At 46.8% G+C, this 21068-nt stretch overlaps 1 protein-coding gene across 3 annotated transcripts; it reads right to left on the bottom strand.

Annotated features, from left to right (window-relative positions):
* Positions 1-513: 513 nt before the first annotated feature.
* On the bottom strand, positions 514-20105 carry LOC133370329 (CYFIP-related Rac1 interactor A-like). 3 transcript variants are annotated; one of them, XM_061596498.1, is made up of 12 exons: positions 19905-20105; positions 19240-19320; positions 16748-16827; positions 14770-14891; positions 13132-13237; positions 10966-11102; positions 10458-10535; positions 8564-8680; positions 8186-8265; positions 7462-7588; positions 3239-3309; positions 514-1426 (listed from the first exon to the last, which is right to left on the bottom strand). In XM_061596498.1, the coding sequence occupies exons 3-12, from the start codon at positions 16818-16820 to the stop codon at positions 1363-1365; spliced, it is 975 nt and encodes a 324-aa protein (XP_061452482.1). In that variant the 5' UTR covers positions 16821-16827; positions 19240-19320; positions 19905-20105; the 3' UTR covers positions 514-1362. The 3 variants fall into 3 exon arrangements, with proteins under 3 accessions (XP_061452482.1, XP_061452481.1, XP_061452483.1); XM_061596497.1 differs by lacking the exon at positions 19240-19320; XM_061596499.1 differs by lacking the exons at positions 10458-10535; positions 19240-19320.
* Between the last annotated feature and the right edge of the window lie 963 nt (positions 20106-21068).

Here is a 21068-nt window from a genome sequence, read left to right as displayed (position 1 = left end):
ATGCATTTTTGTACTTATTTTCACAAGTATATTCACATTTATGCACGCTTAGCCTTATTATATGCATTTTTGTAATAATGGTTGGAGAACTGCATTGTAAAATTCAGATAAGTGCAAATTTTTGAAGATTGCTGTGTGTTGGTTCTCATATTGTTCCGGAACATGCAAATTTTATATCATTTTATAAGATTTAATGTGAATTGAATCAAATTTCTCTCCTGTTTCTACCTATGAGTCAGTTGATACAACCACTTTACACATGGCTTACTACTTTCTTCTGCCCTCTTCCCCCCCACCCCAACCTGACAAACATACATAATTTGCATATGTGCACAGAAATTTCCATTTTGATCACTATTGTTCAAGCCTTGCTTGGAACATTAAATAATTATAAAAAGGGCCCTCTCTGCGCATGTGCAGTGTGCCATCTTAGCAAAGCAGACAACCAGGCCAGTCTCCCACACAACAGATTATTTTTCTTTTTTATTTTATTTGACACAAAAATGTACAAAATAACAGGTGAGTGGATTTTAATTGTTTATATTAAAAATCTAAAAGGTGTGACTGAGCCATTTTGAATGGAATCAGTGTTGAAGATTTTACTGATGATGTCCACCATCATCATCGTCCTCCATCAACCATCCTAATCATTCCTGATCAACAGTCATTTCCCAGACACATTATTTACATCTTAGACAGGAGAGCATCACTCCATCTTTCTCATTTGTCCCCCCTTTGTCTGGAGTCTGGGCTACTTCAGGTAACCCATCTCTGGAGAGTTTAGGAGCAGACGTTCCACCTGATTCCAAGATGGTGGTTCAACCTTCTGAACAAAAAGTTCACCCTCTTCCCAGCTTGGGCAAAACCCTGCCCTTATTCCCTCCTGAAGCTTGGTCAGACTCTGGCAGCTTGTCAGGGCTGAAAACGAGACACGTCACATCAGTGTGGATGGGCCTGGAACTGGAACGCTGAGGAGGAAAAGCCATGGCGACCATGTGCTTCTCTGGTAGAGTTGCACTTCTGCCAGAGTTGAACATGGCATATCTTGGGAGATGGGGCAGGTTGGCACTGAGCTGGCTGGAGTACCTGTCATAGTTATATATATATATATATATGTGTGTGTGTGTGTGTATATATATATATATATATTTATTTGTTTTTATATATATATATATATATATATATATATATATATTTAAAATCTCCCCCATTCTTCTTCTTCTACAAAATGACAAATATGATGGCCAATGGTTATTTATAGCAATATGTCAACATTAAAATTTCTGCTGAAGGTTCCATGGAGTAATTCTCTTCTGGGTCTCTGGCAAAAGCTGCCTCCTGCCCCTCGACTACAGGAAGCGTTCATTGCAGCAAGGCCCGGATCTGCTTGGATGTGGTGTCGTCGTTGAGGTGCCGGGTAGTATACCTAGGAAGAAGCGGGGCAGCAGTGAGAAAGGGCACACCAACCAACCAGCCCTCCCTCCCTCCCCCCCCATTGTAGAGGAAACAGCACATTGCACAGGTTGCTGTGGGAACCAATGGAAATGCTCCTCTCACAGAGATAAACGGGCTGAGGGAGAAGTGCCATTTGGTCCTATGATCAAAGGTAAAAACTGAGTATGAACTAGGTTGGCAGAGAGAATAGGGAGGGGGATATAGGGAGAGATGGCCATTTAGGGGAGGGGTTCAGAACCCCCAAGGGACTAAAGCAGGGGTAGCCAACATGCTGCCCCCGAGATGTTGTTGGATTCCGGCTCCCATCAGCATCAGCCAGCATGGCCAACAGTCAGGAATGATGGGAGTTGTAGTCCAGCGTAATCTGGAGGCACACCGGCTGCCCACCCATGGAATGAAAAGTAGGTTTCTGTGATAGTGGCAAAAGCAATCAACGTGCTAGTTGTGGGAGGGACAGGTGAACTTCAGTTGTCCTGGAACGGCAGACTGTAGCTTGGGTGCTGAGAAGCTGCAGCTCTGTTGCCATCAAAGCAGTGGCTGGTGGGAAGATGTTTGTTTGGAACTGGCGACTCTGGCCAGACCTTTCCGTGTGCAACAGCACGCTTGCTGGAAAGGCTGTCAGCCTCACTTCCCTAACTGTAAAATGGGAATCTGTAAAACAGGTCTCCTGCTGGGAGGAAGGGTGGGATATAAATCAAATAATAAAATAAATAAATAAATAAAATCTTGGTCCACCAAACTGGGTAACTGTGATGTGAGGGCAATGCATGAGGGACCTCCTTCTACAAAGCGAGGCCAAGGGGTTGTCCTGCCCAGAGCCTGAGACACGAGACGGAGGAGAGGCTTGGTTTAATTCTCGTTTTATTAGGGTGACGGTTACATCCAAAGCAGTGTGCTTCATAAACCTGTCTACTCTAGCTCACTACTTTCCCTAGCTAAGCTATCTAAACAGTCTCTACAGTGCGTGGGGAGAGTTGAATCAGCACTAGAGCCTGGGTGGGCACCTGCTTAGGTAGGGAAGGTCGTTGCCCGTAAACGACAGATCCTCCGAAGTTCCACCCTCTCAAGGTCCCTTTTCTCGCATCGTCTCATGCGGGGTGAGCGGGGGCGAGCCTCCAACGGCCCATCTGACAGCAGAGCTTGGATAGGTGATGGCTCGGCTTCAGGGAGTGGAAAGCTGGTTGGTGGGGAAGTGTTTGAAGTGCCAGTCGGGGATTCCTGCGGGGGGGTGGTTGGCGTGCATGAGGGGTCACTTCCCAACAGCTTAGGCGAGGGCTCTCAGGTGCCTCAATGTCGGGGCTGGCCGATGGAGTCTGTGGGCTGACTGCGCTCCCCCTTCCTTTAGCACTCCCAGGGACCTCATCCTCATCTCCCTGAGCTAACTCCTTTTGTGTCTGGGGCGCAACAGGGGTCATCTACTAGCAGTCCATTTCTTCAGGCTACGCCTCTCCAGCATTTTCTGCTGTTCACGAGGACTGCCCTGTCCTTGACTCTTGTGCCTGGCTGCCCAAGCAATTTCAGTTTCTGAAAATTCTTCCATGCTGTTCAGGAGTCTGAGCAATATCTCTAAAGACGCCATGGCTTGGCTGTCTTCAGCTACAGCATCATGCCAGGCTGTCAAAAGCACCCCAGGGCAAACCTAGTGCTTGTGCAAGAGGTGTGTGTGATTGTGTGTGTGATCCTAGTGCTTGTGCAAGGGTGTGTGTGTGTGTGTAGCTCTTTTCCAAGGGCCATGCCAGGCTTCTTATCACTGCCACAGCACATCCTTCTTGGATTGCCTTACCTCAGTGCATTCAGAAGGCCTTCTGTGCTGTTGGAAGGCTGGTCCTTCAAGACTTTGATGCATCCTTTCATCTAGCAGCATTAAAAAAAAACAAAAAAGCCCTTGAAAGTCACATTTGAAAGGAGAAAAAAACATTGAAAAAGTGCAAGCAGTTATGCTGACTTCAGTCCTTTTGTCTGTGAGCAGATTCGTGGGATACATTTTTTAAAAGACAGAATAAGGCCTTTTCATAACATATGAATATAGGTGGAGCAACAAACAAGATGGGGAATGGTCTATTTAAACTGGCCTGGAAAGTCCCTCCCAATGTCCCTCTTCCGATTCTTGGTTGCTCCCATGGGTGCTTGTTCCTCATTTCATTTAAAAACTTATTGATTACAAGTTGTCAGTAAAGAAACTGGAGGCTCCATCCACCTCCAACCTGGTATCCTCAGGGAGTTTAGGACTACAACTCCCATCAGCACCAGGCAGCATGGGCGGTATGACAATGCGGCTGGTGGGAGTTGTAGTCCAAACCACCTGAAGAAAATAAAAAAGAACACAAACTCTGGCAAAAGAAATGCAAGAAGACAATAAGGGATGCTAAAAAAGAATTTGAGGAGCACATTGCTAAGAACATAAAAACCAACAACAAAAAATTCTATAAATACATTCAAAGCAGGAGACCATCTAGGGAGACAATTGGACCCTTGGATGATAAGGGAGTCAAAGGTGTACTAAAGAACGATAAGGAGATTGCAGAGAAGCTAAATGAATTCTTTGCATCTGTCTTCACAGTGGAAGATATAGGGCAGATCCCTGAACCTGAACTAACATTTGCAGGAAGGGATTCTGAGGAACTAAGACAAATAGTGGTAACGAGAGAGGAAGTTCTAAGCTTAATGGACAATATAAAAACTGACAAATCACCGGGCCCGGATGGCATCCACCCGAGAGTTCTCAAAGAACTCAAAGGTGAAATTGCTGATCTGCTAACTAAAATATGTAACTTGTCCCTCGGGTCCTCCTCCGTGCCTGAGGACTGGAAAGTGGCAAATGTAACGCCAATCTTCAAAAAGGGATCCAGAGGGGATCCCGGAAATTACAGGCCAGTTAGCTTAACTTCTGTCCCTGGAAAACTGGTAGAAAGTATTATTAAAGCTAGATTAACTAAGCACATAGAAGAACAAGCCTTGCTGAAGCAGAGCCAGCATGGCTTCTGCAAGGGAAAGTCCTGTCTCAGTAACCTATTAGAATTCTTTGAGAGTGTCAACAAGCATATAGATAGAGGTGATCCAGTGGACATAGTGTACTTAGACTTTCAAAAAGCGTTTGACAAGGTACCTCACCAAAGGCTTCTGAGGAAGCTTAGCAGTCATGGAATAAGAGGAGAGGTCGTCTTGTGGATAAGGAATTGGTTAAGAAGCAGAAAGCAGAGAGTAGGAATAAACGGACAGTTCTCCCAATGGAGGGCTGTAGAAAGTGGAGTCCCTCAAGGATCGGTATTGGGACCTGTACTTTTCAACTTGTTCATTAATGACCTAGAATTAGGAGCGAGCAGTGAAGTGGTCAAGTTTGCTGACGACACTAAATTGTTCAGGGTTGTTAAAACAAAAAGGGATTGAAGAGCTCCAAAAAGATCTCTCCAAACTGAGTGAATGGGCGGAAAAATGGCAAATGCAATTCAATATAAACAAGTGTAAAATTATGCATATTGGAGCAAAAAATCTTCATTTCACATATACGCTCATGGGGTCTGAACTGGCGGTGACCGACCAGGAGAGAGACCTCGGGGTTGTAGTGGACAGCACGATGAAAATGTCGACCCAGTGTGCGGCAGCTGTGAAAAAGGCAAATTCCATGCTAGCGATAATTAGGAAAGGTATTGAAAATAAAACAGCTGATATCATAATGCCGTTGTATAAATCTATGGTGCAGCCGCATTTGGAATACTGTGTACAGTTCTGGTCGCCTCATCTCAAAAAGGATATTATAGAGTTGGAAAAGGTTCAGAAGAGGGCAACCAGAATGATCAAGGGGATGGAGCGACTCCCTTACGAGGAAAGGTTGCAGCATTTGGGGCTTTTTAGTTTAGAGAAAAGGCGGGTCAGAGGAGACATGATAGAAGTGTATAAAATTATGCATGGCATTGAGAAAGTGGATAGAGAAAAGTTCTTCTCCCTCTCTCATAATACTAGAACTCGTGGACATTCAAAGAAGCTGAATGTTGGAAGATTCAGGACAGACAAAAGGAAGTACTTCTTTACTCAGCGCATAGTTAAACTATGGAATTTGCTCCCACAAGATGCAGTAATGGCCACCAGCTTGGACGGCTTTAAAAGAAGATTAGACAAATTCATGGAGGACAGGGCTATCAATGGCTACTAGCCATGATGGCTGTGCTCTGCCACCCTAGTCAGAGGCAGCATGCTTCTGAAAACCAGTTGCCGGAAGCCTCAGGAGGGGAGAGTGTTCTTGCACTCGGGTCCTGCTTGCAGGCTTCCCCCAAGCACCTGGTTGGCCACTGTGAGAACAGGATGCTGGACTAGATGGGCCACTGGCCTGATCCAGCAGGCTCTTCTTATGTTCTTATGTTCTTATGAAAGCACTAGGCCTCCTAGTGGGGTCTCCTCAGGGCCGAGTGTGTGACCGTTCCCACAACAGGAACAGTAAGGATGATATGGCAAGAGGTGCAAACACACATATGAACACGCTTTCATGATGTCCTTATGGGCAAGAGATTTAGCTGAAAACACACACTCACACAGTGTCTTCTGCGAAATTGTCCAGGACTGGACTTAGATGCCACACCAGCCTAGTTGCTGGATTTCAGCCTTATGAATGCTACACCATCTTTGGTACTCCAGTTCAGGTCTTGGAAAAGATTTGGACTTTGCTGGGCTGAGCCAGCATTGTTGACGAGTCCTGATGCGGACAAAGGAGGAACTCTTCTCCAAGGATCACTCAAGAATCTCTTCCAATAGTCAGTTTAGGTCAATAGAGAATCAGTCAATCCAACTTAGTACCCGGAAGTGAAAGGTTTAGGGCAGGGGTGTGGAACCTTTTTCAGCCGAGGTGGGGTGTTCCCATCTGGGCAACCTTGCAAGGGCCACGTTCCAGTGACAGGCAGGGCAAAAGCAGAGAATCCCACTTTTACCTTCGTCAGTTGGCTAGTTTCTACACAGACTCAGAGTAGAGACACACTCTTGTGCCAGTTCCGATGCGTCTCTATCTCTCTTTTCTGAAAATGGGAGCACACGGTGCTAGTCAAAGGCCACCCCTTTTTTACTTTTAAAACCTGGTCGGATCAGCTCCAGCGCATTTTTTAAAAATTCAGCTTCAGGCAGAGTCCAGAATTGATTGGTAGATCGACCCCTCTGTCTTCCAAGCGTGCAAGCTCAGGCAGAGACAGTGATTGGCCCCTCGCTTTGCTGTGGGCAGTCCTGAAAGGTCTGAAGGCAGCAGTGGGGAAGGGAAGGGTGGCCAGCCGAGGGCAGAGTCACCTGCCAACTATGTGGCCTGTGGGACTTAAGAGCAGAGCTTGGAAAAGTTACTTTTTTGAACTACAACTCCCATCAGCCCCAGCCAGCATGGCCACTGGATTGGGCTGATGGGAGTTGTAGTTCAAAAAAGTAACTTTTCCAAGCTCTGCAAATAGGTCCTGTGTGAGGCAAAGAAGCTGTGGGCGTCCTGGCTCAAAAGGACCCTCTGCTCTCAACGTCAGCAATAAGTGGGACCGCGGAACAAATGGCCATTTGAGGCCACCTTTAACACATGAAGACGAGCCTCTGACCAGGATGGAGGAGAGGGGAGGAGAGTGGCCCGGGTCAGGGGCGCAGAGAAGGCAGGGGGGCTGCCTAAACACAAAGGAAGGGGCACTGCACTTTGCAAGCCTGAACGTAACACTGAAACAGTTCACAAATTGGGTCACAGCGATACAGAATGAGGTGCAGACAGAAGGACAAATAATGTACAAGGCTGCTTAGGCAAACATCCCTTGACTCATCCACAACCTCATTTACTGCTCCTTTTTTATAACTAACTGCCATGGTTCTCAATGATGGCTTACGCCAGCCTTCGCCAACCTGGTGCCCTCCAGATATTCTGGACTAGAACTCCTCTCAGTCTCAGGCAGCGCAGCCGTATGTTGGGCAGCAGGTTGGCAGCATGGAGGGCTCCAGGTTGGCAAAGGCTGGCTTATGCCGCCTCCTTGATGTTTCTTGGAAGGCAGAAATGTCACTCACGTCTATTTTGGAGGTCTTGGCGAAAGCCCCTACAGGGTGGACGTGGTCATAGAGGATGATGACCCCCACCATCACTCGCATGCAGAAAAGGAGAGTTTCGGTGTTGGTGAAGCGGCTCCGATACTCCCTGTGGCAAACAAGAAAGAGATACATGAACTCACTTCCTTGGACCCACATTTCCTTTCCAGCTTTTCTCATCTGCCTCAAACCCAACCTGGACAGGCTGTCCCCACCTAAGGGCCCTCAGGATGCTAAACTTACTTTTGCAACTTCCTGGGGAAATCAGAGAATGGGACCGCTAAACAGGCAAAAGACGCTAGTCCCCGAAAGGCACCTTTTCCTGTAAGAGCTGAGTCCCTTCAAGGGGGGGGGTCGCTGCAGACACCGGGGCCGTCAGAGGTTAAAATGCTGGTGACGAGGAGTAGGGCCTTTGCCCCTCTGATGTGGAACTGCCTTCCTAGAGAGGCCCCCTAGGTAAGCTGCCTTGTGGCACGTAGAAGACTGGCCAGCAGCATATTACGGTGGCTACTGAGGACTGATGGCGGTTCTTTGTATGCATTTTGCAGAGTTATTTCTATATTTTTAGTCTGGTGGTTAGTTCGCTTGGGTGTGAATTGCAACTGTCCATTGACCGGCATTTTAGGCACTGATGTGTGCATGCAGCCCTGAAGGCCAATGTGGGCAAAGGAGTTGTACCTTGAACCAATAAAAGGCATGAACTCACGGTGTTTCCAGCATTACCCTGCAGACGCAGGCCATGGTGCTTAAACAGTCAGTCGTGTCCTCTATTGGGAGAGTTTTGTTCTGAAATGAAGCAGCAAGGAGACCTGGTTTGCACGCTGACCCCCATGTCCTTCCTCCCCAGGGAGAGAGCAAACGGAGTATCTGAAGGGAGAGCGGGGGCTCAAATCCCTGCACCAGCACAACGGAGCTTTGTGTGGATTCTGCCCTCAGGGAAGAGGCTAGACCGCTCTGCAGTGTCAACCTTCACTTAACTGCCCACCCACCCACCCAAGGAAGTCTGGGCGCTGCAATCCTCCAAAGCTCTCTGTAGCACTGATGTGGCTCACATCTTTTCGATGCCTTGGGAGATATCACTCACCTCTGAAACAAATTTGGTTGTGGCATTGCTTAGAGTTTTCAGCATTGGGGTGGCCTCTGCGTAGAACAGGGACATCCGATTGGCCATTTCATTGTTCACCTCACTCTCAGCATCTAACTGCAGGGTAGGAATGGAGAACAGTTGCTGACCAAGGGAGTTTTACTTCACCATTGCAATAGTAACAAGTGCGGCCCTGCAACAAAATGTTGCAGTGTCTGCTTAGGGTTCCAGCCACTCCATTCCATTCCCCTCACCCCAGCTTTTCATGCCTTCCCCACCAAAATCAGTCAGCATTACATGCCCACTGAGCATGCTCAGTCCATACTGGGTTGGTTTTTCGGGGGAGGATGGTGTTGGGAAAGGGGTGGACCCAATGGTGCTTAATCCCAGCTACATTAAAATCTTAGATTTCTCCATTGATTTCTATGGCCAGTTCTTACTTCCATCCCTGGGGACATTTAAAAACAACTTCTGTTAACCAGGAAACAATCAATCCAGAGAATGAAATGGTTCTCTTTACACTTTTTATATCTATGTCCCTCTTCCTTTGTTGTCCCTTTCAAGCCACTCAGTTCCATTCCCCCTCCTGCCTGGCACTCAGTTTTCTTCCTTTTAACAGTTAGTCAGCATTTTGTGAGTCCTGAGCATGCTCAGTCCTCATTGATCTTGTGTTTTTGGGGGTGCTCCCCCACTTTTTCTTAAAGATTTTTTTGTAGTTCTGCAAAATATCAGGGTTCCCCCAAGTCTGCTGATACATCCTTCTTGTTTGTGGCTGTTTCAGCTTTGTCAGCCAAAGGCTTGAAATTAAAATTGGAGTGAGACAAAAATTTGGGAAAATACAAAAAGTTTTTTGTTTTTAGTTTATTTTCTTACTTATATAAGGATACACAACATAATTAAACGTCATTAGTACATGTGTGTGTTATGTGCCTTCAAGTCAATTATGACTTATAGCGACCCTATGAATCAGCAACCTCCAACAGCATCTGTTGTGAACCACCCTGTTCAGATCTTGTAAGTTCAGGTCTGTGGCTTCCTTTCTGGAATCAATCCATCTCTTTGGCCTTCCTCTTTCTTTACTCCCTTCTGTTTTTCCCAGCATTATTGTATTTTCTAGTGAATCATGTCTTCTCATGATGTGTCTAAAGTATGATAACCTCAGTTTCATCGTTTTAGCTTCTAGTGATAGTTGTGATTTAATTTGTTCTAACACCCAATTATTGGTCTTTTTCGCAGTCCATGGTATGCGCAAACCTCTCCTCCAACACCACATTTCAAATAAGTTGATTTTTCTCTTATCTGCTTTTTTCACTGTCCAACTTTCACATCCATACATAGAGATGGGGAATACCATGGTCTGAATGATCCTGACTTTATTGTTCAGTGATACATCTTTGCATTTGAGGACCTTTTCTAGTTCTCTCACAGCTGCCCTCCCCAGTCCTAGCCTTCTTTTGATTTCTTGACTATTGTCTCCATTTCGGTTAATGACTGTGCCGAGGTATTGATAATCCTTGACAAGTTCAATGTCCTCGTTGTCGACTTTAAAGTTACATAAATCTTCTGTTGTCATTACTTCAGTCTTCTTGACGTGCAGCTGTAGTCCTGCTTTTGTGCTTTCCTCTTTAACTTTCATCAGCATTCATTTCAAATCATTACTGGTTTCTGCTAGTGGTATGGTGACCAGGACATTTCAAAAGGTGTTGATTATTGCTCATGCTGCCTCTGAAGTGAGCATACTCAGTAAGCTTTGATAGCTCTGCAAATTTCCAGTTTTTCACTAGCATAGGAGCTTCAAGTTCACACCATTAGACATTTCATTCATTTTGCTCACATTGTGTTTTTTCTCTATCTCCCAGTTCAAAACACAGGGAAGAGAAAAAGCTTTCCTTACCTGCAAGTTGTTGATTCGGTTTCGACTGATGGTTCTTCTGTAGTAGCTAAAATCATTCTGGATGGCAGGGTTGGTCATCTGGGAGGCAGAAGGGGAGATCTCGTTCAGGGGTGACGGAGGGGGGCTTCTCAGCGGGGGCTTCCAAACTTAAACTTTTCCTTCTACATCTGAAAAGGGGCAGAGGCAGTTGCAGGCCATGCCTAGGCCTGGGGCAACCACCCAAAATATATATGTGTGTGTATGTATGCGTATATCATAGAATAGTAGAGTTGGAAGGGTCCTATAAGGCCATCAAGTCCAACCCCCTGCTCAATGCAGGAATCCAAATCAAAGCATCCCCGACAGATGACGCATATATATGTGTGTGTGTGTTTGTTTGTTGTGTAAAATACTCAACATTGTTCCACAGGAACAAGATTCAGAAGCTATTGTGGGAGGTTTTTGCATATCGTTATCCTCAGATAATCTTCCCTGCCATGGGACAAACCACATTCTCTCCCCCACGTACCTTGAGCTCATCGAAACTGAGGGTGAAGTGTAAGATTTCCGCAAACTGCTTGGCGAGCGCTTGTTCTCTCTCCAGGTGCTGAGTGGGGGCATAAGGCGGGCTGGTGAGCGCTTCCAACAAGCTCCGCAAGGCATTCTCTGGGAGAGAGATGGGATGGGGGGAGGGAAAAGGTTATGTCAGACGGCAGCCTCTACCGGGCCAATCCCTGCACTGCCTTGAGGAGGGACAGAGGAGAAATTTGTCCAGTTTGCATGATTTGTATTTTCAGAACCAAAACATGGCTTCTCCTTCAAAATTTGCACTTCTATAAGCCTTTGGATGCAGTTCTTTAACCAAAGAATGCATGCAGAAATGTGTAGTTTAGTGGAAATGACAAATAAAGGCATTCTATTAGGTGCAAATGGCATGTACAAATGCATGTACTAGGCAAAACTGTGTACCAAAATTGGGATATTAGCAGAAATGTGCCCAAAAATGCATACACATTTTCACGTAGACTTTTCTTTTCTTTTTAAAGTTCACAAATACAGAAATGGAGTGATCTGAACTTAAGATTAGAAAAATGAGAAACTGAGAGCAACCAGAAGTGACAGATTTGTCAGTCCTTGAGCTGCTGGCTGAATCCTCCAGGCTTGAGGGGAGACAGGGCAGAAAAGGCCCATGAGAAAGCAGAAAGGACATTGAGGAGGACGTGCACAGTCAGCACCTCCTCCTGCCGCTGCTGTTGCCGGTGGCTCCAGGGGCAAGGAGTGCTGCTTCAGCTCTTCCAGTCTCTAAAGCCTGGCTGTGTGTGAGACAGATTTGGAAGGATGCATGTATGAAAGCAGTTCAACCCAGACAAGGGTGCAAAAGCATCAAATCGTAATAAACAAATTGTGTTTAGGATGGAATGATGAAGTGCATCTTCAAAAGGGTGAAAAAAACCCAGATACCACCTGAAAAACCCAGATATCAACATGCTCAGAAATGACCTGTGGCCACCCCAAAGCCAGTCTCCATGTTGACGTGCTTAGCATCAGGAAGAACCAGCAGGCCCCTGCATCAGGCACAGACTCCCTACTCCCTGCATGCCATTTGGTGGTGCTGGGTGGAGGACAGAATTGCAGGCACCTGAAGCTTGGATATAACCGAAATAACACCAGAGTGACAGTGCCTGTTATACATTTATTTTAAAAATTATTTTCTTAAATGTATATCCCACCTTTCTTTCTTTGTGGAATCCACAGTGGCATACCTGTAGTTTCCAAGAGGTCTCCCATCTGGGCACTGGCCAGACCCAGACCTACTTAGCCTCAGCAAGGTGGTAGCCTCATGCACCTTCAGACCTCTCTCTGCTCCCAGGCCTCTCATCTTTTCTCAATCTGCACAGCTCACTGCTTGGACAGGCTGCCAGGCTACCCTGAGGATGCACCTCCTGCCCAGCTGACTGCCACCTGCCCATGTCACGCCAGCTACGTGCCAGCTCTCAAGCCCCAAGGCTCCCACACTAGTGTGGTTAATCCCACCTCTTGCCACATGAGAACACATGAATGAATGAATGAATGAATGAATGAATGAATGAATGAATGAATGAATGAATGAATGAATGAACTTAATATCCTGCCCTTCCTTCTAAAAGGAGTGCAGGGCAGCAAACAACAAAGTGAGAAAACAATGAAAACATCTTCAAAACAAATCTTAACAACAAAACATCTTAAAAACAATTCAAATACAGATGTAGACTGGCATAAAAGGTCTCCACTTAAAAGGCTTGTTGAAAGAGGAAAGTCTTCAGTAGGTGCTGGAAAGACAACAGAGATGGCCCCTGCCTAATATTGAAGGGGAGGGAATTCCAAAGGATAGGTTCCACAATACTAAAGGCCCAATTCCTATACTGTGTGGACCTCCTGATAAGGTGGTATCTGCAGGAGGCCCTCACCTGCAGACCACAGTGATCAGTTGGGTATGTAAGGGGTGAGATGATCTTTCCAGTATATATATTCATCAAACAAACAGAAAACTCTGACATGGTAAAACCACTTCATGTGATTTGGGCAACTGAGAGCATCTGTGGAAAGCAGAATGGGAAACAGAGTGCTGAAGGAAGCCATTCTGTGTTGATATATACACTGCATGTACATTCCCACCCCTGCCCCTCTGTTGAGATGGTGGTGGGCATATACTTACCAAGTCTAAGAGAGAACTCATAAAAACGCTTCAGCTTAGCCACAAGGGGACACACAGCATTCCATGCCTTCTCTTGAAGCTGCAAGTCGCTGGGGTTTTGGATTGCCTGCAGGAAAGGAAACCAAAATGCTAAACATTTTCTCCCTGAAATATTAGCTTTGCAGAAGTAGCAAAATCCTTAGGAGAAAAAACTTGGCTCTCTCTCAAAACAACATAGGCCAATGAGGACTGAGCATGCTCAGTGCCCACAGAATGTTGACTTACTATCGAAAGGAAGAAAACTGAAAACTGGGTGGGAGGGGGCACAGAATGGAGTGGCTAGCAAAGGGGGGCAGAAAATAAAAGACAGTTATAAAAGGGTTGAGTGAACCATCTCATTGTCTGGATAGGTAGTTTCTTGGTTCGCAGAGAAGCTATTTTTAAATATCTCCAGGGATAGAAGTGGGAGCTGCCCACAGAAATCTGGTGGTTTCATGCTGCCTGACAAGAGCCAGAAAGTTGAAGTTGCACACCCAATTCCTTCTGAACTCTGAGGTTGGAGAACACAGACAGGGACTTAATTTGCGAATGGGTCATTGGCAACAGGGCTTTTTTACTTATCAGATTTCTCCCAGAAAGGGTAAATCTGGATTTGAAGGGGGGGGGAATAAGTATTTTGATGTGGATGCTGCAAAAGACTTGCATGGATGAGGAGCTCCCATCCCACCATAAAACACCCATGTAGAAACACCCACAGAGCACTGATTTTACCCACAAAAACACTAAGGTCTCATTTACATGGTGGATTACTGTGTGTTTGGTGCTACTCACATCTCCTTCAAATCTGCCTGGTTCACATGATGTTACCAGGAAACAGAAGCTATCATGCAGTTTCCCCCCTGTAAATCCATACTAACCCAAATCCACTGATAATATGAAAAGGGAAGAAAAATATGTATCCTCCATGTAGGTGCTTTGCTTGTTTTTAGGTGAGTGTGTCAATTGTTCCCCTCTCCATGCCCACTATCTCCTCCTCCCTTCTTTCATTTTGTTTCCTGTAGGCTGACAAGCAACTTCCAGCTGCTCTCCTGCATTCTGCTGGCCTTTTTTATGTTGCTGCAAATGGTGCCTTTATTTTCTAACTTGTGCGCAAAAACATAACACTGCTCAAACAAAGATTTATATTTCAGCTGTATCCTACCAATCATAAGTACAGAAAACACAGATATTTGCACTACCGGGTTTTTAAAAAAGGAACCTAATGCAGTTGGTAGAACAGACTGAGCATGCTCAGTCACCTGGCAACCAGAGGGAGTGGAAATGTACATTAGAGGGCAGGGCCACAAGGAAACAGCGAGGCTAATCCTTCCCAGAGGAACATTTACTTATGTGAATGGGGAAAAATGACTGGCAGCTAACACTGATCAGGACCTGCAGATGGTGCAAATCCATAATGAAGGTAAATGTAGTGTATTTACTCCAAAGAAATGCTCCCATGTACACAAGCCCTAAGAGAAAACGAGGGTTGACTACAACCAAACTTCAGGCAGCAGCTTTAGTCAGCATTGATCATGATCACGTCCTACACAGTTGCGAGAACTGAGCTTCCCTCCCTGGTGTTGCTCATAGTTCAGGCTGCAGGCATCACTCAGGCTGTACCTCTCTAATCTCCTGTCCGGCTCCAGTGTAAGACTGCAATTCCGCCAGGATGGTCTGCGCCTCCTCCAGGACAGCATTCACCTGGTTCCACACAGCTGTTTCGGCTTCTGTGGGCTGCGCGTCTGCATCAAACCCCAACCAGAAAGAAAGCAAGAGGTCAGAACCCAGGTTGCCTTGGAGGTTGCCCAGCCCAGCCCCAGGGTGAAGGGAGGACATCTGCATGATTTGCTTGAGATGAGAGGACCCTCTGCCTAAATCCGCGGGCAGAATTGGGATGGGGGTGGAATCTGACTGCAAAGCAACCCAGACTCGGTCAGGGACACCAGGAAAGCAGCCACGGGCAACCTGAGAGTTCTGCCCTGCAAATCCTCAGCATCGTAGGAAAGGATTGTGGACACCCCATGGGTCACAAAGTGAAACTGCCTGGGGAGGGGATGACATCTTGGGCCGTCCCCAAAGAGCACTGATTAAGCCATGGACAGGCCTGTGAGCTGTAAGACAGCACATCTTAAATGTTTTTCTCTAGCAAGCCCACAGACCAGCCTTCCCCATCTGTAGCCCTCCAGACGTTTTGGACTACAGCTCCCATTAGCCTCGTATGTGTCATATGGTTGTGCTGGCTGGGGCAACCTCCAAGGGAGGCTGCAGTCCAAAACATCTGGAGGACAAAACGGGAGAAGGCTGACACACACCTTTGGCCCTTAGCTGTACAGGGAACATATCTGAAAATAAATGTACAGAAGGACCAAAAATAAAACCAGAAAGTATAAAAAGCAAAACAATAGCAGACACTAAGCCAACAGCAACCTAGGCAATGAGCTGCCCACTCTCCTCTACTAAGCAGCGTTCCAGGATTGGGTGTCTACCTATCTGAACTAGCACCCAGTATTCTTCCAGTCTCCCTCCCTAGACTGACAGTCCTACGGTCCAGGTCTCACACTCAAGACAGTTTGGGTGAGGTATTGGGCATGCAGGGCACACCTACAGCAGTCCAGCCACATTGAGGCTTTGACCTAGGCTGGTATCTGCTTGTGAGGAGGTGTGTCAATGTGCCATTTGAACCCTGAGATTTAATGGTTTGGCAACAATGTTTGGACGCTGCAAGGTTGCTAGTGCTTCTTCACTGAGATGCTAGCACAGCGTCAACAAATCCTGGAAATGGGGCTGCAGTTAAGGCCATGAGTCTGGATGAGATGCAGGCTGCACTGGGATCACGCCACTGCCTGCAGAAGGTCTCCAACTGTGGGAGCTTCTGAGAGCTGTGCTGGAGCCTTGCATTCTAGGCCATCACACCTCTCTGAAAAAAACACGGATATCCAGGGCTCTAAGAAGCTCCACCAATCTCTTGCCTTGCTCTGCCTCCATTGCTCCCAGTATGACTGGCTGCAGCCCTTTCTTGCTACGATATAATGTGTCTTGCCAGAAGGCTTTGCACCTGCATCAGAAACACATTTCTGCTGCACACAGCACAGTTACCACATCTCGTCTGGCTGCTGACTTCCTTTCCAGCCTCTCCAGAGCTTGTCCTGCTGCTTCTCAGGGCATTTCCACGCAGCAGTTCATTGTGCAATTGGGGCTGCTCAGCCATTCTGGTTTTCACAGCTGATCAAAATGCCCACCCATATCATTTCCCCATGTAATCTGTCTTTTTTTACCATTTGCATGGAAAATCCAATACATTTTTTAAAAAAATCTTTGGAAACAGCACATCCAGATTAAATTAGGAGGATACGAGATGGCTTTTTGATTAGGACAACATTGTGTGCATAATGCAAAAAACTTGCCTGCCTGAGCAGCGCCAAGTCCACAAGAAACTGCTTTGTGGAATCACCCTCAGTTCCATAAGGCTTGTCCTCTACACCTCCACATCCCACCCAGCAAAGTAACATGAAATGAAACAAATCAATTTTAATCATGAATTAAATTAATGAACGTAATGAATTAACATAAAGGCAAAAAAATAAAAATCCCTTCTCACGTTCAAAGTCAAGGAAAAAATTAGGGCCTTGGTCAAGCTCGTTATAAGTCAACACTTTAAGAAGGTTCCCCATGTGCTACCTGCAAGAGAAGAGACAAGAGGGAGAAAAGCATGATGGGTAGTGAGGCGGGGAAGGAAGTGGGGGGTCCATGGAGAGAATGTCACTGTGAAAGGCACCCCCTTCTGGGTGGCAGGAAGAGTAATTCAGCAAACAATGTCTACGTCCAAATGAGACCACCAATCAGATGGTGAAGTTTATCCGATTGTGAGTCCATGGTGATGACAAGGTCCTTTACATCTCAGTCAGTTCCCAGTTAACAATGACAAGACCAGCCTCTGCCAGCATGGTGATCTCCAGCTATTTTGGACTACAACTCCTGGAGCCGATGGAAGTTGTAGTCCAAAACAGCTGGAGGGCATCAGGCTGGTGAAGGCTGGACTAGAGGGAAGAAAAACCACTTGATAGTGGTGGTCCACATTTGAGTAAAGAGAGGCCCACCCCACCTCTTCCTGACCCTGAATGGAGATGAGCATTGACTGATGGGAAGGAAGACCAATGATAAGGAACAGGGAAGGGTGAGAGCTGCTGTTCTCCAAACAGATTTTGGATAAGTGTGTGTGCGTGGGCACACATTTGTTCAACAGAGCCTGTGACTGGCAAGTTTGGGAGTGTGAATTTAATGATGGCAGCCATGTGGAGACTATCCCAAAGCTCTTACTCCTGCAGGGACTCCATTTCACAGGCCCAAGCACCAGCAGTGTGTGCATAGTGGAACTGACACCCTTGGCAGTGGCCGCAACAGACAACAGATGCAAAAGGAGCATTTATCAATCAGACCTTACCCCTTTGGGAAGAGAACAACAGGCTACACCCTGCAACAGCTTTCCCCAAGCTGGTGCCCTCCAGAAGCTTTGGTCTACAACTCCCATCAGCCCCAGCTACCATGGCCGTATGATGCCGGGGGCTGATAGGAGTTGTAGTCCAAAATATCTGGAGGGTCCCAGATTGAGGAAGGTTGCCCTACAACACAGAAAGGACATAAGAACAGTTGACACGGAATGGTTGGCTGCTGCCCAAATTAGGGCCCATATTTTTCTTTCTCTCTTATTAGTTGGAGATGTCATTGACCCCACTGTGTTATGATGAGACCCAAGAGTGCAGGCCCAAATCTCTCCTTGGCCATGAAGTACCCTGGGTAGTTTTCAGACAAGTCTTTCTCTCAGACTTTGACTTCCCTGCAAGGTATTTTTTACTTCTTTGTAAAATGTTGCAGATTATATCTGTGTATTATTGATACCGTAATTATTTTATATTGTTTTATGTACACCACTTAGAAGTTTTTTCTTTAATTAAGCCATTTATAAATTCTTCTAAATAAAATAATAAAATAAATTATTGCAAGGACAACGGCAACTTTAAAGCATTTTGCATGCTTGAAGAATTAGAGAAATTGACCCTGATACAGATAAAGTTAGATGTATTTAACTTCTGTTGGAAATAGTAACAATATACTGTAGTTCTTTTCAAATACTCGAAGTACTTCAAATACACTATCTCAGTAATCTTTTCAACTGTCTTCTTTTAAGGTAAATTAATATCCCCACATTGCAGAAGTATTGAGGCTGAGGATTCCTACACTGGTAACAAACACCAGGACAAGTTATCCATGGGATGGGCTAGTCACAACTAATATTCATCCTATTGGTTTCATCACGAAAAGTGCAACTTAACTTTCTGTGAACTGGGCTTATGGACAGTTTTTAAAACATTATTATTATAGTTCACCTTTTTGCAAAATTTTGACAAAATTCTTCTTGGTCTTATGAACATTTCTGCAAATTTTCACACTGCATCCATTACACGTGTGATTTAGGATGTTGTGTTGCTTTTCAACTCTAAAAGCAATAAAGGAGTGCAAGAATGCCAAGACAGCATAGAACGAACCTCTGAAAAGTCTCTGAAAAGGCCTTCTTGGTTTCTATCTTGGGGGGCAGCATAGAGATTGCAGGGAATCCTGCCCTCCCCATTAATGCTTGACCTTGAATGGGAAGAATAAGAGTTTCTGACCATGCAAGGATTTTCTCCCTTGCTAGCCTTCCTCTGATTTGTCTGACTTACGAGGTCTCTTGTCAACTACCAGCCTCCTTTATAGCAAGGCTCTATACACAAGCCTTAAAACAGGCTAAAGAGCCATTCCCCCTGCCCAGGAACGTTGGGAAATGTAGTTCTTGGAGGTGGGGATCTTTTGGCAGGCTCACTCTACCTACAATCCCCAGGCTCTTCTGTAGGCAGCTATGACAGCTAAACTGCAAATGTGTTGTTATGTCCAGTCTGTTCCAGTGGCTGGTTGTCATTGCCTTCCTCAGAAAGTCTTAAAAAAACCCCCTATATTGACCCCACCTCCTCCCTGCAAAATGTATGGAGAACAGCAACTGCTTCTGCCACTAACCACAGAAACCACCCCCACCCCTCCTTAATGCATGGGACTTACTTTCAAAATCCAGGAAAAAATGAGGACAGTTTTCTAAATCTTTGCCCAATACCTTTATCAGGTTGCCCATGGCCAGCAGACCTGAGCGGGAGAAACAGAAGAGAATGGAAGAAACCAACCGAGGAAAGAGAGAGAGAGAGACTCACCGTAGGAAAGTGAGCCTTGGCTCTGGGATCCTCTAGAGCAGGAACAGCTAATGTGGTGCCCTCCAGGTGCTGTTGGACTCCACCTCTCATCAGCCTCTGCCAGCATGGCCAATGGTCCAGGATGCTGAGAGCTGGGGATCCAGGAACATCTGGAAGGCACCACATTGGCTTCCCCTGCTCTAGAGCACTGGGCTTCAAATGGTGGGTCTGGACCCATTACTGGGCCATGGTCTGGTCTAAGGTGGGTCGCAACAGCAACGCGACCACCCTACAAATATATGGTAAAAATTTAAGGAATGGGTCCCTGAATGCATGTTTGGGTTAAAGGTGGTTCCGGAAAGGCTGAAGACTGGTGCACATTCTCCAGTGGAGGCCCTGTCCACAGTCCCTTTTTGGCACAGCATAGATCCCTCCTCCTCCTCGCAGCTTCTTGACCACCACCACCAGCCACCCCTCCCTTCTTCCTAAACCATCCTGTCTGCAGCACCCTTGTTGGGCCACCAGGCCCTCCCAGCTTACCTGCTTTAAGGAGAGCCCTCCGTCCTCAAGCAGGCCCTCTCCTCTGAGGGCTTGCGCAAGTGAAGAGGGCGTGTTGTTGCAGCGGCGGCTCAGCCCTGCCTGTATTTCTCGTTGCAGTCTTGTCTGTGTGGAAATTCCACAACCACTTCTATATTTTCTATTTTGGACTCCCAGAGGGAAGCAGAGCGTGTTCTGCTGCACCTCAGACTTCCTCTGACGGCCTTCTGCGTGCCTCTCTCCAGAGCACTCGGGCTCTGCTGGACTTCCCCCTTCCTCCCAGCCCAGCAGCCAAACAATCACGTCTCAGCAGCTTCGTTACCACCATGCAATGTCTACAGCAGGGGTGGGAAACCTGTGGCCCTCCAGAAGTCACTGGATTCCAGCCCCCATCACCCCTGGCTGTTGGCCATGCTGGCTAGGGCTGATGGTTATTGGGGTCCAGCAACATCTGGAGGGCCGCAAGTTCCCCATCCCTGGCCTAGAGTATGAAGGGACGCTCCTTGCAGGCCCTTTGGAGGAAGAGCTACTAGACTCTGCCACTGGCAACAGCTACTCACCAGCCATCCAAGGCAGTTTCCTCTCCTAAAGGTCCCCACTGGGGAGACAACAATGGCTTGATACCAGGTTTGGGGGAAGGTGCTTTGAGTGGGCCCCCTCCTCTCCACAGCACCAGTGCCCACCCACTCACCCTCCCTCTCTCTAGGCCCAGTTCTGACAGTCACCCAGAGGGAGGCACAAGGGAGCGCTGAGGTTGCTGCTGGTGGTGTTGCTTGTGTGCTCAGAAACGGCAAGTAAACACAGACAGTGACAGCAAAACAGGAGGTGGAGCAGGGCCTGGAGTCTCCAGAGGGTAGCAGTGGGCCCCCTGCAAGGGTGTGGCCTTGGCAGGTGCCCAGCAATGCCTACCGCTGATGCTGGACGATGCAAGGCCTTTCCATGACACCAACAACCCTGCCCCCTTTCAGTTCCTTGCAGCTTCGCTTGAGCTGAGCCTGGCAGTCATTGACCAAGCCAGGCTTGGGGATAGAGAACGGCTCCCTCGCGCTTTGGACGCAGCTCCCTGCAGCCCTGTACCACGATCCTCAGGCAATATCCAGGCCTGTCTGGGCTCTCTTGTTATCTGATTCCTCGCTACTGCCCCCCCCCCAGTGAGTACCTTGTAAG

This window comes from Rhineura floridana, chromosome 15, assembly GCF_030035675.1.
Source record: "Rhineura floridana isolate rRhiFlo1 chromosome 15, rRhiFlo1.hap2, whole genome shotgun sequence".
NCBI classification, from domain to species: Eukaryota; Metazoa; Chordata; class Lepidosauria; order Squamata; family Rhineuridae; genus Rhineura; species Rhineura floridana.
Note: the sequence above shows the minus strand (reverse complement) of the source record. Positions and strands in the feature narration are given on the sequence as shown.